The sequence below is a fragment of the Triturus cristatus genome, chromosome 3_2 (genome assembly GCF_964204655.1).
Source record: "Triturus cristatus chromosome 3_2, aTriCri1.1, whole genome shotgun sequence".
Classification (NCBI taxonomy): Eukaryota; Metazoa; Chordata; class Amphibia; order Caudata; family Salamandridae; genus Triturus; species Triturus cristatus.
The window spans coordinates 894,694,406-894,711,590 of record NC_140584.1 but is presented as its reverse complement, the minus strand read 5'-3'; the positions used below and the strand labels follow the sequence as shown (position 1 = coordinate 894,711,590).

At 52.5% G+C, this 17,185-nt stretch overlaps 1 protein-coding gene across 1 annotated transcript in view; it reads right to left on the bottom strand.

Moving 5' to 3' along the window:
- SHPK (sedoheptulokinase) overlaps positions 1-17,185 on the bottom strand; it is a 221,557-nt gene that overhangs the window by 44,728 nt on the left and 159,644 nt on the right. Inside the window, exon 5 of the mRNA XM_085649321.1 lies at positions 10,577-10,729. Coding sequence (XP_085505447.1) covers positions 10,577-10,729 — 153 coding nt within the window. The remainder of the gene's footprint in view (positions 1-10,576; positions 10,730-17,185) is intronic.

Genomic DNA, 17,185 nt, shown 5'->3' with positions numbered 1-17,185 from the left:
GAATGTTGCTCTGCGGGCCTTTACCGGCCCGTAGAAGCACGGGGAGTGCTCCACATTCCAATGTTCTAATAAGATTTACAATACACGGATGGTAAAATAAAATTTGATAATGTGTAGTGATGTATTTCATGTGAGGCATGTTCCCCTTGAGTAGTATATTATTGGGGATATATTTGTTCCTCATTATTATTTGATTGCAGCACATAAAGGGTTAATGGGAACATTTAGCTCACCTTCCTGCTGTTCTGTTCTTCAGGCAAATGACGAAGATTGACTGCATCAAGATTTCCTTCCGAGGACATACATGCTTGGTGCTCTGTCATTCAATGCCAGTGTCATACTATTGAATTCTTTGTCTCGAGAGACCAACAACATGCTGGGCTAATAAATGTGGTATTAGGGTCCATGCTGGGCTCATTACCGACCTACCTGGTCATAGGGTAGATGTCTGCAAAGGAATTAATATGCATACTTTTAGCTATAGGGCATTTGGTGAGCACAAACTCTGCAGCTGTAAAAAGAAGCAGCTGAGACAGTAAAGAAACTTCACTTGGAGGACGCCTTGGTTCATTTGCCTGTGCAGTTCAACTATGAACGCAGCTCATATACTATCTCACAGAGTTTCTGAGTTAATGTGTGCATTGTAGGCAGGAGAAGTACAGTAAACCTGACGCATGCACCCTACTGGGGCTGTGAACAGTTGCTGATGATGTCCATGATATTCATGATGTGGTCCTCACCTACTGTGTGAGGGTCCAAAAGGGATACTTTTTAGACCATCACACTGTTAAACTAAGAACAGCACCAAACATGAGAACATTGGTTTTCGAAGCATCCGTGGGCACAGTGATCGTGTTTGTCACAATCCTCATGCCTAAACTTTAAGAAAGCAAAGCTCCATCCAATCCTGAGTGAATGACGATTGCATCAAAGTGGTGCCTCTTGTCCCGAACTGAGACCCTGCTTATAGCTCAGCTGCAAACCTGCTAGTCACTAGGCAGCAATGTGCAGTTATCAGTGAGCAGAATCCGTATGAGGTGCACTATGCTCCCAAAACAGAGTGAAAGTAGGTCCAATAATACAGGGAATGCCTGCACTTTGTAGCTGGTCAAAGGGGAATATCAAATGACGTATGTGTGCTTGGAATTGTAGGCTCAACTTATAGAGTTTTGTAAAAGTGACAAAAACAGATAAAGGGAAGCAAAATCCAGTGTTTTCCAGGACCTACTGAAAGGACATATTCTCTACTGTGAGGTTTATCAGTTAGAAGCAGTTTTAATGAACACCGGCAACCCTAAGTAATGCGCTGCCCTATGCAACAGAGTGCTGTGCAGCATCAATAGCAAAGACACTGCTAAACAATGACTGAAGGAGTATCAGACAACAAAAAAGGACTGTTAGTGAGCTATGATTGACTGCTCTTTGATGAGGTGTGTCTACATGTCAACTCATAAAATAAATTCATGGGGTGTATGCCCTATGAAGTCAAAGAATACATTGTGTATGGCAGTATCAACGTAATGAGATCAGCACATTCTTCATTTCTTAAGGTAGATAATTTGTATCAGAAGCAAAAATGCAACAGGCAGGTAAAACTGCCATCGTCAAAAAAGTTCCATGGTACAGAGATCGAACTCACATGCACAAAATCAGAAAAAATATTTGGGATATAGCGAGCAGGTAGTTGTACATACAGAAGTGCCAAACTAGGCTTCAAATTGTGTTCTGTACAAGCTGTGGAATAATGGCTTCTTTTCCTCACTCTCACCAAGAGTGTCCAGAGGGCTAGGGCTGCTGTGGTGCTCCAACATGAAAATCAAATGAAAAATAAGATTTCTAAAGTGCAACAAAATACCACAAGGTATCTAGGCGCTGAGCCAAGCTGAGAAACCGAATACGTCATAGAAAGGGGATGAAAGGCTTTATAGTGCAAAGCCAGGTTTTAAAATTCTTCCTGGATTCCAATAGATTTGCTTTGTTTTTAAGTGCTGTGGGTAGCAAGTTCCACAGCCTCATCGTACATGTTACGGACCCTATACCTCCCCAGTTAACTTGTTTGAGTCGTGGGGAGTACAAGATTTCCACTAGTGGATGAGCGCAGTGAACGTGCTGGAATGTAACGTTGGAAACTTTGCCTCAAATAATCTGGGCCAAGGCCTTGTTGCGCTTTGAAGGCCATGCAGAGCGCTTTAAATTGGATACGTTTTCCAATGGGAAGCCAATGTAGTTGTACCAGTGCTTGAGATGCAGATTCATGTTTCGGGATACCTAGCAGTAACTACGCTGCCGCATTCTGCAATGTCTGCAACTTGGGCAGAAAAGGTTGTTGAATATTAATAAAGAGCTTGTTGCTGTAGTCCACTTTAGAGGAAATGAGGGCTGTGACTACCGTTTTTTGCAAGCTTATTGGAACTTAGGGCAGGACTTTTCTGAGAATTTTCAGGAGGTGGTGTAATTTATTTGTCCTTCAAAGATAGCTTGGTATCAATGATTACTTCCAAATGTTTTGCTTTACTGCTGGGGTGGGCAGGGTTCCCAGTTCTTGAGGTCACCAGTTAGGGAACCAATAAGAGGGGTTATTACCGAACAGTAGGACCTCCATTTTTTAGAAGATCAGCTTCAGGCAGTTACTGGGCATCCAATTACCAATATGGAACATGCAATCATGAAACCGAACTCCTGTGGCTTCAGGGTTACTTGTTACGGACACGATGATCTGCGTATCGTCAGCATACAAGACCAGTGCAAAACCATAGGATTTGATCAACGCTGCTAGTGGGGTGACATGTAGATTAAATAGGGTGGGGCTCAGGGACGAGCCCTGAGGCATCCACAAGGCAGTGAGAAGGCTGGAGATGTAAAGTCCTCTAAGGAAACTGTTTGGATTCGATCGGATAAGAAGGAAATAATTAACATGATCGCATTGTCTTGGATGCCAATCGATTCAAGTCGGTCAATTAGGAGAGTATGATTAACTGTGTCAAACGCAGACGAAAGATCTAATAGGATCAGGGTTGCGCTTCCCCCACTGTGTATTGTCTGTCTGACTTCCTCAGTAGCTGTGATCGGAGCCAGTTCTGTGCTGTGGTGACTACAGAATCCAAACTGAGTTGGATCAAGGCTTTTATTATCATCTATAAAAGTCGCCAGTTACTGCTTTTTTGACCATTTGGCCAGCAATAGTGATCGAGTAATGGGCCTATAATTATTTGGTTCGCCAGCATAAAGGTTGGGTTTTTTTATGCAAAGGAAGGATCGACCCTATCTTCCAGTCTTTAACCAGCCCCAAACAGATTGTTAAAAATATTTGTAAGATGCATGGATATTACCTCAGGAACCTCATGGATTATTCCAGCTGGTCAAGGGTCCCGAGGTGAGCCAGATTTAACTTAATTTAAATTTGTTATCATCTGGGCTACTGTCAATGGCCCAAAGTAAGATAGAGTATTTCTATTGGAGCTGTACGTGCATCTTGGCAGGCTTTCTTTTGATAAGCAAATTTTTATTTTGCAAAAGAACACACATAAATACACATACAACAGTCCAAATGAACTGGCATCAAAATGACATCTCCCGGATTCATTGACAATGAATAACGAGATCTCCCGACCCTCCCCGAACTCCTCAATCCCACCACCCGCACCAACACCCCTAAATTAGACCCCCCAGCCACTTTCCCCATATTCTATTAAACTTTTTGGGGCAACCCCGTGCCGAGTACATCATGCGCTCCTGCGCCACGCACCAGTGCACCCCCCTTCTCCATGTAGCGCATGTGGGTGGGTCGGTCCGCTTCCAGGCGGCAGCGATATCTCTTTTAGCCACTACCAGGGCAGTAGTTAGGAAGAATTTCTCATTGCGGGATCCATCCATTCCGTCCGTTAACCCCAGCAAGGCCAGTTTGGGATCATGGGGAACCTCCCACCCCAGTGTCTCAGTTAATTCAAGCTCAATCTCGCTCCAGAAGGTGCCCAGGCGCGGGCAAGTCCACACCATGTGAAAGAAGTCCGCAGGGTCTGCCCCACAACGTGCACATGAGGCATCTAGAGAAAGGCCCGCACGGAAGAGGCGTTCCGGGGTCAGATAGGCGGTGTGCAGATAATAAACCTGGATGAGCCGCAACCTGGCTGATCAGGTAATCGTCCTGGGTGCCATAAGGGCGTCCCTCCAATCAGCCTCGTCCAATGGTCCCGCCCAGGCCTCCCAGCGCCGCTTCATGTCGTCCCAGTCCGCCGGGGTGTTATTGACCAGGGTCCGATAAATACGGGAGATTCCCCCTTCCCCAGATAACCCAACATCACCTGAGCTTCGGGTGGGCTATGGGCAGGGATCCTTGAATCCAAAGGGACATGAGACTGAATCGCGTGGTGCAGCTGAAGATATTTATAGAACTGCGAGGGGCACAACGAGAACCGATCCCGGAGCTCTTGGAAGGAGCACATGTGACTCCCCCGCCACACGTCGCCTAAACAAGAGATCCCAAGGAGATCCCACGCTCGAAACCCTCCCAAACCCGCAACCTCCCGCAACCAAGTGCCATGCCAGAGTGGTGTAACTAGAGTCAGTTTCCCCGACCACCGTGTATGCCGCAGAGCGGCACGCCATGCCAAGAAAGGGGCCCGTACCACGTCTGGGAGCGACCGAGGAACCGTCGCCCCGTAGAGCATATTTTGAATGGAGGGGAACCCCATCAGTTGGACCTCCAGCCTGTAGGCCGGGTCATCCCACCCGCCTGAAAACCAATCATGGACACTAGGAGCCGAGTGGCAAGATAATACAAATAAAGATTAGTCATGCTCAGACCTCCGTCATATGACGGAATCCGGCACCGGCCCAGGGCCAGACGGGCTCTACCATCTCCCGAGAGAAACTTAGTCGCCATCGTGTCCAACTCCCGGAACCAAGGGCGAGAAAAGGAACAGGGCGTGCTCTGCAACATGTAAAGAAACTTGGGGAGGGTCATCATCTTGTAGAGTGCAATCCTCCCCAGTGGGTTCAATGGGAGCGATTGCCACCTCACCAGGTCTGATCTGGCTTTATTGACCACGGGGCCACATTGAGGGCACAGCAGAGCTCCGGTAGAAGGGTGACCCAGATCCCCAGGTACTTAAAGGAGAGTCTCCGGAGGGGAATATAGGACTGCCAGTCGAAGCACTCTCTAGACGGGTGCAGCGGAACTAAGACCGATTTTCTGGGGTTGAGAAGGAGACCCGACGCCTGACCGAACCGGCGAAGAATCCGACGGACAAGAGGACCGGAGACAGCTGGATCTGAGAGGTAAAGGAGGACATCGTCCGCATACAGAGCTATCTTATCAGGAGCCATCCCCGGCCAGTCCCACCCACAAAAGGCAGGGTCCGACCCGACCAGAATGGTCAGGGGTTCCATTGCACAGGCGAAGAGGAGAGGCGAGAGCGGGCAACCCTGACGCGTCCCCTGCCCAATGGAAAACGGGCGGGATAAAGCCCCATTCACCAATACTCTGGCCCGTGGAGCCGCATACAAAACCCGGACCATGGCTTAAAACTGGGGACCGAACCCCATCCTCTCCAAGACCTCTCCAAGGTAAACCCACCCCACCGAGTCAAAGGCCTTCTCAAAGTCGACCAGCAACAGGGCCAGGTAAGGAGAGAGGCGCCCCCGGTGAGCCATGGCGAGATGCAGGCGCAGCAGGCAGTGCCGAGTCCCTCGGTTCGGCATGAATCCGCATTGGTCCGGATGAACCAATGAAGTAAGATGCGGGCGCAACCGTTGCGCCAGGATGGTAGAGTATATCTTAATCTCAGTATTGATGAGAGATATCGGCCGATAGTCAGATCATGACTGTGATGGGGGTTGTGTCTTGGGGAGAACGACTATCGTCGCCGTGTCCGCCTCCGATGGGAACGAACCTTTCTCTATCACCTCTGCATAGAGGCCCAAAAGCTGCGGGGCGAGGGTTTCACGGTAGTGGGCATAATATTCCTGTGGGATGCCGTCTGGACCCGGAGTTTTGCCGGGAGCCAGGTGGCTGATTGCTTCGTCAATTTCTTGCAACGTGACGGGCGAGTCAAGGGCCTCACCAGCCTCCCGTCTCAAGCACTTCAGGCCCGCCCCGCTCATCCCCAGCAGTTCTGCAAGGGGGATACCCGGCGCCCGAGCCCGGTATAGTGTGGAGTAGTAATCAGCAAAGGACTGGGCCATCGCCACAGAGACTGTATGAGTCTCGCCGGTAGGGCCCACAATGGCGGGGATAATCCGGTTTGCCCGGGGGTACGTGACCAGCCGGTGGAGAAGTGCACCGTTCTTATCCCCCCAGCCGTATACCCGAGCCACTGAGGAGCGCCATAGAGTTTTCGCCGCCTCCATGGAGTGCATACGAATCTCGTCCCGCAGAAAGGCCAACCGCCGCGCCTGCCCAGCATCACCCAACGACTCCCGGTCGCGCTCAAGCTCCAAGGCCTGTGCTTCACACTCCGTGAGCTGCTGGAGGTGTCTCCGGCGCTGCTGCTGCACAAGCCCCTTGGCAGCTCCCCTAATAGTCGCCTTACCGGCCTCCCAAAGGACGGCCGAGGAACAAACAGAGCCCACATTGTGGTGATAGTAGCTAGAAATCTCCTCTCCTACCGACTTCCGGAAGGCTTTGTCCTGAAGGAACCAAGCGTTCAAGCGCCACACTGGGTGGGCGGAAAAGGGAGGAGGGCCAAGGGCCAGAAGCAGTGGAGAGTGGTCCGAGAGGCCCCTAGGAAGAATGCGGGCATCCTGAACCCCCGCGCATTCGGTAGACGGGACGAAGATCAAGTCAATCCGGGCATGCGAATGGTGCGCCGCCGAGGTGTGGGTGTACTGGCGGGCCTGCGGGTGCCAGACCCTCCACACATCGCACAGGCCCTGGGCCCCGGCCCAGCTCGACAGCTGCTTCGCGCGCGCGGCTCTGGCGAGGGAGATCGGGCCCGTCGCATCCATGCAAGGCGTGTAGACAGCGTTGAAGTCTCCCCCTAAGACGTGCGCGCCCGCCGGGAGTGTTGGAAGTAAGTCCGCGGTGTATTAGAGGGCGGCTTGCAACAGGGACGGCGCCGCATACAAGGATAATAGGGTGAGTGGCCGCCCCTCGAGAGTACCACACACAGCAACAGCCATACCTTGGGGGTCGAAATGCACCTGAGCTAGAACAAAGGGAAAAGTCCGCCTGAGCAGGATAGCCACTCCCCGAGAGCCCCTAGCAAAGCCCGAGTGCCACACCCTATCATACCCGTCACGGGCAAGAAAGGGACAGTTATTACCAAGAAGATGGGTCTCCTGCAAGAGAAGGACATCAACCCCCATGCGCTGCGCGTACTTGAGGACCGCCATGCGTTTGAAACGGTCCAGAAGGCCATTGACATTCCAAGACAAGATACGCATGGCGGCCTTAGGAATGGGAGTGTCAGCCATATACCCAACCTGGGGCACACAGGGCACGCGGATAGGGGGTATCCGTAGAGCGAAGCCCTAACAGTGAAACCAAGGGGGACGCAGGCGCAGAGCCTCCCCAAGGGGAGAGACACCCGGAAAGCAGGTCAGAGGGCAGGATAGGAATGTCATGATGCCTTAGGACAGCAACCGTGAGGAGGATATCCCCAACCAACATAATCCCCCATAGGAGGAAAAAACAACCCCAAAACAACCCCAACCCCCCACCCTATACTTCAAAAACAGAAGCATCTGTCGCCCTAACTCTGTGGAACAACTACCAAGCTAGATCGCTCGGGCTTGAGCGCGTAGTGGACCCCTCAGTAGATCGGATCATGAATAAATCCCCTGCCCTGGCCGAGAGCTGTAACTAAAGAGGAGCACGGAAGTCCAAATGTTAGCCCTGGCAGCCCGGTAGATCACTCCCAGATGCCCCCCGACAAACCACACTTAGCAACAGAGAGTCAAATAACTGGACTGCGGGAGAGGTCCGAGGTGTCCGTTGGTGCAGCAGGCAGAGCCGCAGAGCCCACCCGTAGGGGGGACCCGGCTCGACGTCCGGCAGCGGTGGGACTGGCAGGAGCGACCGAAGAGGCAGGTGAAGCGCCAGACGCCCGATGCAGCCGTCCCATGGAGCGCGTGGCCACCACCTCTCCCTCCGCTCGCCCCTGGGGTACTGTGCGCCGCCGGCGACGGGGTTTTGACGGCCTGGACACTGCCTGTCCCTTGCGACCCATCGTCGGTGAGCCCTGTCCAGATCGGTGCAGTGGATGTTCTTCCGTCAGCCAAGTCCAAGCTGCTCGAGGCGTGTCAAAAAATATGGCTTTGTGCTGAAAGATGACCCGGAGGCGGGCCGGGAACTGAAGTTGGTATTGGAGACCCAGAGCCCGCATCTTCTGCTTCACGCCGCCCGTGGCCAGTACTGCCGTCCTCAGCAGAGCCTCCGTGCCCCCTCACCCCTGACGGTTGTCTATGTGCTGCGGGGCGGCCACCGGGGCGCGAGCGGAGGAGGGAAATGGAGCCGGATCTCCTGAACGCCGACCCGCGGCCCGACCAGCGGAGACAGCCTCACGCCGCTCAGCAGCCCCCCACGGATCAGGACAAGCACCTCCACAAGAGGCAGCACTGGCAGGGGGGTGGGGGGGCTAAGATAAGGAATGCCGGTCCCCCCCCCAGGGCCACCTCCAGACCCCCGCACAGCTCCAAAGGCCCCGCTACCTGCCTCCACAGCGCCGCACTCACCGGCCACCTTCTGGGATCAAGCTGCCCCCCGGGACCAGCTCCACGCCCCCCCAAGCTCTTCCGGGCACCCCAGGCAGGGGTAGCTCTCGCCTCGTGGGGAGGGGAGGGGGGGAGCCCCTCCGATCTCTGCCGCTACACGCCTCTCCTCTGCCACCGGAGTCCCAGGGCCCAGGCACCTCGTGGGCGCCGTGGGCTCGAGTAGCTGCCCTCCCAGTTCTCTGCTCCGGGCTCGCTGCGTCCTCAGCTCGGGCCCGCTTCTATGTCGTCTAGCGGCGCCCGGGGGGGACCGGATCCCTCCAAACTTGGACCCTGTGACGCGGGTCCGCTCCGTGCCCCAATGCGCCCACTGGAATTCGGCCAGGGCAGCTTGGGACAGAGCAGTCAAGGATGAACGGGGCCGGGCGCCCGGAGCCGCACCGATAAGCGGCCATGTTGGTCCGCCGCCCCCTAGCGCTCCATCTTGGCAGGCTTTTATTTAGGTCTTCTATTTGATTAGCATCTAAGAAGAAGTCGTACACTGATTCGACTTTACCTTGAAATCAAAGTGCTAACTTGTTGCAGAATTGTTGACTGATGTTGGGATTTTTTGTTCATGAAGTTTCGATAGTTTCTTAACTGTTACAAACAATTACTCAGTTTGAAACAGCTTTTTATAACTTTGTATCTTACTTTTATAAATCTCACTGTCGGCCATTTTGTAATCAAGCCTCCATTTACGTTCAGAACTCCTGCATTCCTGTGTTTTTTAGTCTGAGGCTTTCATTAAACCAGGGCTCAGAGGGGTTGATCTTGCGACTATGATGACTTTTTGCAGGGGCTAGCTGGTGTTTATGAGAGTGCCGCGGCACTTACTATCTGATTTTTTGGGGAGTGCAGCCATTGGTTGGGTGGAATTAAATATCTTACTCTGAGAGTTAGTAAGGGAAAATTTACAGACCGGACGTTTTAGATGTTCGTCGCAGCACTGGGTGTCCAGCCGAGGACCCGCACAGGTCTTACCTGTAGAATCGATTAGGAGCAACGTGTTACTTAAGTAGCAGATAGTTCCCTTGACATCTGTGGCAAAACTAGGAAGGGGGCTGGTACTGAGCGCGGTACGAGCACGGTCAGACGGGCTTGCCTATGGCGTGCGGACACGCTGACAGGATGGATTTATAGCCGGGCATTGGGTGTCTAGAGCACTCCACGGCCAATATTAAAAACTTAGGAAGTGAGGGAAAGTAAAAACAGACTGGGGTCCAGCAACCCCTGCTGAGTCTCACAGGCTCACCTGTGGGGACAAAGCTACTGGTAAAGTAAGTCAAAGCTAAATAAAACGGGAGAAACAGTAAAATATAAAAATAAAACCACCCTTTCAAGATGACAGTGATAAAAACTGAAGCGTTATGGAAGCCAGGCACATCTCGGTACACTCTAGTACTACAAGGAAAACAATGTCGATTTCAATTCAGGCAGACACAAACATTATACCTAAGAAAGCTGGGGCATAAGAGAACTAAAGGGCCTATGAGAGCTATATCATCAATATAAAATGCACTTCTGTTTATGGGACCTGGGTATTAACTTTCTTTCCGGAGTCCGGTAAGGTCCTTGGAAGTGCCGGAGGATTTCTTGTTAATTCAGTCTAAAGGCTACTCCTTTACAGCACCATCAACAAACTCTTGGTGTATATTAACGCCATCCATATGCAACACGTAGAAAAATAAAATGTTGCCATTAAAGCTTCACGATGAGCCATCAAATGTGTAAACAAAACAAAGGACTAACACAGTAAACACTTTTTCACGGATACAGCTTGCCCTATAAGGAGTTTAAAAAGCAATTAATGTGATGGACCTTCCTTTAAATTTTGGAAGAGCTTGTGCCCGCCTTGAAAAATCTTAGCACAGGCATTTTAACTTACATATCGTGATTCCAGCTTTTTGTCACTGTGTTAAAATAGCCCCAACTGGCAGCATTCTGGGCAGACATCAGGGGAGTTTGGAGGCCACAAAGCATGGCAACCACATAATCATGGATGGTTCCTGCTGCGTCATACTGCTTTAGGAAATCGGGCCTGTTCAGATAAAAAGAACACATGCTTGGTGAATATCATTTCACTACATGTAGCCATGATATGATGGAGTTTTTATGGGCAAAAGCAGTCCTACCAAACCAAACATGAATGGAAATTCCGCAATAGCTGAGGTAGAAGCACACTTTTCATTTAAATATAGTCATTCTCGACAACTGGGTTAAACACTGTAGTATCCACTTGGAAATTTGGCATTCTGGAATCACATACCGCATGATAACTGAGCAAGAGCAAGCATGTAAGGAATGACCAGAAGTAGCAGTCATCCCTGAAAAGAAAATCTATCAATTCTTTTCCTTCCGTTCATCCCCTATTTGATCTTCTTATAGGTATTTTTCCTTATGAGAAACAGGCACCATGCCAACCTAACACTCTATTTTTTACAAATATAACTGAATGATGCTGTTTCCTGCTAAGGTAAAGGACAACATTGTTGTGCCTGAGACTGAAACATACCTTTTGCCTAGAATAGTTGCATGGGTATTGACAATAAACAAATGAATTACATTGTACCATCCAGAACTCACACCTCTTGCACCTTTGTGAGAGGAGCATTGTCCTGTGCCACAAGCAAATGTGTTAAAAATCGTGGAACATTCTACTTTAGGCACCACCAGTACCGACTATAAGATACTTCTCTAGATCCATTACCTCTACGTCCCTCGTCCTCAACCCAGTCAACACTAATGAGGTATTCCACATGACAGGAAACAAAACAGGAAACGCTTTTAGGCTCCACCCACCCTCCCGTCTGGGGTTATGAGTACCTAGCCAACCAAAAGCACATCCTGTTTTGTTTCCTTCCAGTGGTCCTGACGGGGACGCTGGGGTTGGTGCTGGGCACTTACCTGCTTCGAGTTGCTGTTGTCCTGTGGTGTCCTCCTCTGCTGGGCTTTGGGGGCGCTGCTGGACCTTCGTGGGACTTCCTTGAGTCGGGCTGCTGGGCTTCCTGGACTCCTCAGGCTCCTGGTTGCTGGGGCTGCTGGGCTTCCTGGACTCTTCAGGCTCCTGGTTGCTGGTCCTGCTGGGCTATACTGGGTTCCTGCTGCTGCCGCTCCTGTCGTGGTGCGTGATTCCTACCCACTGTCCTCCGGTTCTGGTTTTGGGCTCGTGCTTTGGGAGGGGACGGCGTGAGTCACTCTGTCCTGTTGGATGGGTGCTCCGGGTGCTCATTTTGCTGGCTGCCTGCGTGGTTGGAGCGCCCGGGTTGGGGTCCGGGTGCTCCCTGCTGTGTTTTGGGAGCATTCGGGTTGCACCGAGTGCTCCGCTTGTATCTGAGGCGGCATTTCTCTTCGCGGAGCGCCCGTGTTGGGGTCCGGGCGCTCCCTGCTGTGTTTTGGGAGCACTCGGGTTGCACCGAGTGCTCCGCTTGTATCTGAGGCGGCATACTCTTCGCGGAGCGCCCGGTTTGGGGTCCGGGTGCTCCTTCATTGTGGCTCTCGGCCTCTGCTGCTCCGGGTGGGGCTTTATCATTGAGCGCCCGGTGTGCGGTCCGGGCGCTCCATCTTTCTTGATGCCCCCGCCTTCCGGAGGAGCGCCGAGGATGAGGTCCAGGCGCTCGGTGTCTGCTCTGCCTTGGAGCACTCGGGTTGGGGGCCGAGTGCTCCGCTTTCATTTCCAAGGTCGTGGATGCGCCCGGGTGGGCTCCGGTTGCGCATTCCGTTCATGTTGTGGTGCCTTCGGCGGCCGCGCGCTGCATTGTTTTCTGTAGCTATCTTTTTCTGCCTCGCTTTCGTGTGGCCTATGTGATTGGGGGTGGGGTTTTCCCCAGTCCTATTTTTTTTAAAGGAGGGGGATTGTCATTTCACTACTGTTCTGCGCTGTGTTTGGAACTGGCTGGTGTCTTGGTGTTACTTTTTTCTCTGCTGGATTTCTTGATGGGGAAGCATCACAGAAAGCGGAGACATGTGTCTCCTGTGTCCTCTTCATCTTCTCTTGCGGACAGTGGGGATCCTGCCCCTGCGGGGAAGCGCCTTAGGTTGGATGAGGACAGGTTGAAACGTCTGATTTTGGAGACTTTATCGGACCTCAAATCCTCCAAGAAGTCTGCTGGGAGTCGTTCTGGTGGGGGCGTTGCCCTCTATTCTGACATTTGTTCTTCTGATTCTTCTGGTGACGCTTCCTTGGGCGCGGTGGATCTGAAGGGAAAGTAAATTTCCAGAGAATTGTTGCCGGACTTGCTTTCTCATGTACGTGAGAACATGGGGTTTCCGGATGATGCTGTGGCCAGTACTTCCTCGGATGCTGTTCTGCCGCTATTTAGGAAGCCTGTTGCTACTTCGCTTCCTATTCATCCCTTTGTGATGGATGTCCTCTTGAATGAGTGGAAGGACCCGGATCACATTATGTTGCCACGTTTCATGTCGAAACTTTATCCCTTGCAGGACATGGAGGAGTCCTTTCCTGAGTCTGTCCATGTGGATTCCATTGTCGCAAGTTTGGTTGGTCGTCCTTCCATGGCTGATGATAACATTCTTCGTGATGGGGTGGATAAGAAGATTGATTCTGCTTTGCGCAAATCTTATGCTGGTTCTCAACTTGCCATCCGCTCTGGTGTTTATGGGGCTTATGTCGCTCAATCTCTCTTGACTGTCTTTAAGACTTTGTTTTCTACAATGCAGGAGGGTGGTTGTTGCCCGGATTTGCTGGAATCTATGGAGCGTCAGGCTGAATTCCTTTCGGATATTGCCTTCGATTCTGTGCGTGCTTCTGCCTTGTCCTGTGGTTCTTCTATTGCTGCTCGTAGGAATCTGTTGTTGAAGGGTTGGAATACTGATGCCGCCCAGAGGTCCATGGCTTTGCGGTTGCCCTTTACTGGCCCTCGTCTCTTTGGGGACGCTCTTGAAGATAGGCTGCATAAGGTGTTCAAGGAGCGCAAACATTCCTTTTCCTTCCGTAGACAGCCTTCTCGTAAGGATTTTTCCTTTTCTCAGGCCAAGACTTTTCGCCAGCTTTCCCGGTTTCAGCAGTCCTCCTTTAAAGGCTCTAGGGGTGCTGGTCGTGGGTTCCCTCGGAAGTTCCAGAAGAAGCCTCCCCGTGATGCTGGCCCTGGGCTGCAGCGTTCCTGACTATGCCTCCCCGGTCATGAGTCCCGCTGGAGTGGCGCCCGAGGTTGGTGGGAGGCTGAGGTTGTTCCTTCCCGCTTGGCGTCTGTCAACCTCCGATCAGTGGGTGCTGGATGTCCTAGAAAGGGGGTATCGGATCGAGTTTCAGTCCCGTCCTCCTCCCTCGGGCATGGTGCAGACTCCAACTCCCTTGTGCCGGTCCCATCGTCAGTCCTTGGTGGACGGTGTTCAGGCTCTGTTCTTGAAGAGGGCAATTGTCCCGGTTCCCCGGTTGGAGTGGGGTCTGGAGAACTATTCGATTGTTTTCCTGGTTCCGAAGGTCACGGGAGGGTTTCGGATTGTCATCAATATCCGGAGTCTGAACTTGTTTGTACAGAAGATCCCTTTCAAGATGGAGACCTTGCAGCGAGTGGTTCCTCTGATTCAGGCCGGCCGGGTGTTTGCTACTCTGGATCTCCAGGACGCCTATCTTCATGTGCCTGTGGCTCGGGAGGATCAGATGTTCCTGCGATTCTGCCTGGAGGGTCGTCATTGGAAGTTCTGTGTCCTTCCGTTTGGTCTCCGATCCGCTCCCCGAGTGTTCACCAAGGTGGTTGCTCCCTTGGTGGCCCTTCTTCACCTTCGGGGGGTGTCGGTGTTCCCCTACCTGGACGATTGGCTACTCCAGGCTCCGTCCCCGGCGGTCACGTCTCAGCACCTGTCCTTAACCATCCTTACGCTCGAACAGCATGGGTTTCTGGTGAACGTTCCGAAGTGCCAGCTCCTTCCTGCTAATCTGCAGACTTTCATAGGGGCCGTCTTCGATTCAGTCCTGGGCAAGGTGTTCCTGCCGGATTCACGGATTCAGCATCTTCAGTGCCTGTTGCGGAAGTTGTTGTCCCAGGCTGTGCTCCCCTCCTTCAGTGGCTCGAGGTTCAGGGTCATATGGCTGCTACTGTCTTCACGGTGCCCTGGGCCAGGGTTCATCTTCGGCCTCTGCTGCGGCATCTTCAGCGTTGGGTTCCGTTTCCTGTTCTGGATTATGCTCTTTCTGTACCGGTGTCTCTGGAGGTGGTGTCTGCTCTTCAGTGGTGGCTGGATTCCTCGAACCTCTCCAGGGGGATGTGGATTCGCCTGCCGCCTCCTTTGGTGTTGACGACGGATGCCAGTGCTTCCGGTTGGGGGGCTACGCTGGATCAGTGGTCCGTTCAGGCTCGTTGGCTCCGGGTGGAGTCTCGCCGCTCGTCCAATTGGAGGAAACTGTCTGCTGTGGCCCGGGCTCTTCGTTTCTTCCAGGCCCGTCTGCTGGGGTGCAATGTCCTGGTGAGGTCGCACAACTCCGTGACTGTGGCTTACATCAACCACCAGGGCTGTACTCGCAGTCCTTCGTTGAATTCGGTGGCCTGTGCAATTGCGGGTTGGGCGGAGTGTCATCTTCTGGCCCTCTCTGCTCAACATATCCAGGGTGTGGACAATGTGGTGGCAGACGCCTTGAGTCGCAGGTTTCCGTCTTCTCTCTCCCTGTGTCTCTCCCCCAGGATGTTCCGGTTGATCTGTCAGAGGTTCGGGACTCCCCTGCTGGACTGGTTTGCCTCCCGGGTGGATGCCCAACTCCCCCTGTTTTGTTCTCGGACCCCGGAGTAGGGTGCTTGGGGGGTGGAGGCGTTGTCTATTCGGTGTCCCCCTTGGTTGCTGTACACCTTCCCCCTGATTCCTGCCTTCTTGATGAAGGTCCAGCGGGTGGGTGCCCGGGTGGTGGCGGTCTTGCCTCACTGGCCACGGAGGTCCTGGTTCCCGTTGTTGTTGAGCCTGGCGGTGGGCCCTCCTTGGATTCTTCCCCGCTATCCCTCTGCCCTGAGGTCTCCCTCTCCCTGCCTCCTGGACCCTCTCACCCTGGCGGTCTGGAGGTTGGACGGTTGTCTCTTGGAGTCCGGGGTTTACCTGATCACCTCATCACTGTGATGCAGGGTTCCCGTAGGGGTTCCACTTTGTCCTCCTACTCTAAGCATTGGGCTTCTTTCTCCTCTTGGTGTTCGTGGCTGGGTCTCTCTCCTGTCTCTTGTCCTATCGCTTCTATCATGCAGTTTTTCTTGGATGGGTTTCAGAAGAAATATGCATTGTCTACTCTGAGGGGGCAGTGGGCTTCCGGGATCTGGCTTCTCTTCCTTCTTCGGATGGTTTGTTGGTTTCCCGGTTGTTCCGGAGTTTCTCTCTGTCTTCTCCTTCTTCTCGCTCTCCAGTTCCTCCTTGGGATCTTTCTTTGGTCCTGGGTGCTCTGCAGTCCGATCCTTTTGAGCCCTTGGAGTCTGTGGACCTTAAATTCCTCTCTTTTAAGGTGGCTTTTTTGGTTGCTGTGACTTCTGCTCGGCGGTTGGGTGAGCTCACTGCCTTGCGTTGTTCTCCTCCCTTTTTGCGTTTCTTGGATGACGCGGTGGTCCTCTCTTTGGACCCTGGGTTTGTTCCGAAGATTCGTTCTCGTTTTCATTGCTCTCAGGAGTTGATTCTTCCTTCTTTCTGTCCTTCTCCTTCCTCGCCTGCTGAGCTGTTACTTCACTCGCTGCATGTGAGGCGTGCTTTGTCTGCTTATGTTGCCCGCTCTGCGGGGTTTCGCTCTTCGGACTCCCTCTTTGTGACCTTTGGTTTAGCTGGTCGGGGTAAGGCTGCCTCTCGTCTTACTCTGGGTCGCTGGATCGAGGCTGTCATTTCTCTGGCTTATCAGGGCTCTGGTTTGCCCTGCCCTTCTGGGGTTCAGGCCCATTCCACTAGGGGTGTTTCTGCTTCCTGGGCTGCCTTCCATGGGGTTTCCCTTGATGAGATCTGTCGGGCTGGGACGTGGGCGTCTGATTCTACTTTTGTACGGCACTATCGTTTGAATTGTGCTCTGTCTGACCGGACCAATTTTGGTTGTGGTGTGTTGCGTGCTGTGGGGGTTGTTCCCCCCTCCCCCCTAATTCTGTGTGTTTATTAAAGATTTTCTCTTGCTGCACTCCACTTTTGTGTTCGGTCTCTGTTCTCTGTGTGTGTTTGCCAACGGCCTGCTTGTGGGGTTGCTTTGGTATGCCTCATTAGTGTTGACTGGGTCGAGGACGAGGGACGTAGAAGTAATGCTATGATTACTTACCGGTAATCCCCATTACTCTTAGTCCTACTCGTCCTCGACCCAGTCATGCTTCCCGCCCGCCCTCCCTGTGCAGGCCTTTGTTGCTTGGTATGTCAGGATGTGCTTTTGGTTGGCTAGGTACTTAAAGCCCCTGACGGGAGGGTGGGCGGAGCCTAAAAGCGTTTCCTGTTTTGTTTCCTGTCATGTGGAATACCTCATTAGTGTTGACTGGGTCGAGGACGAGTAGGACTAAGAGTAATGGGGATTACCGGTAAGTAATCATAGCATTAATGC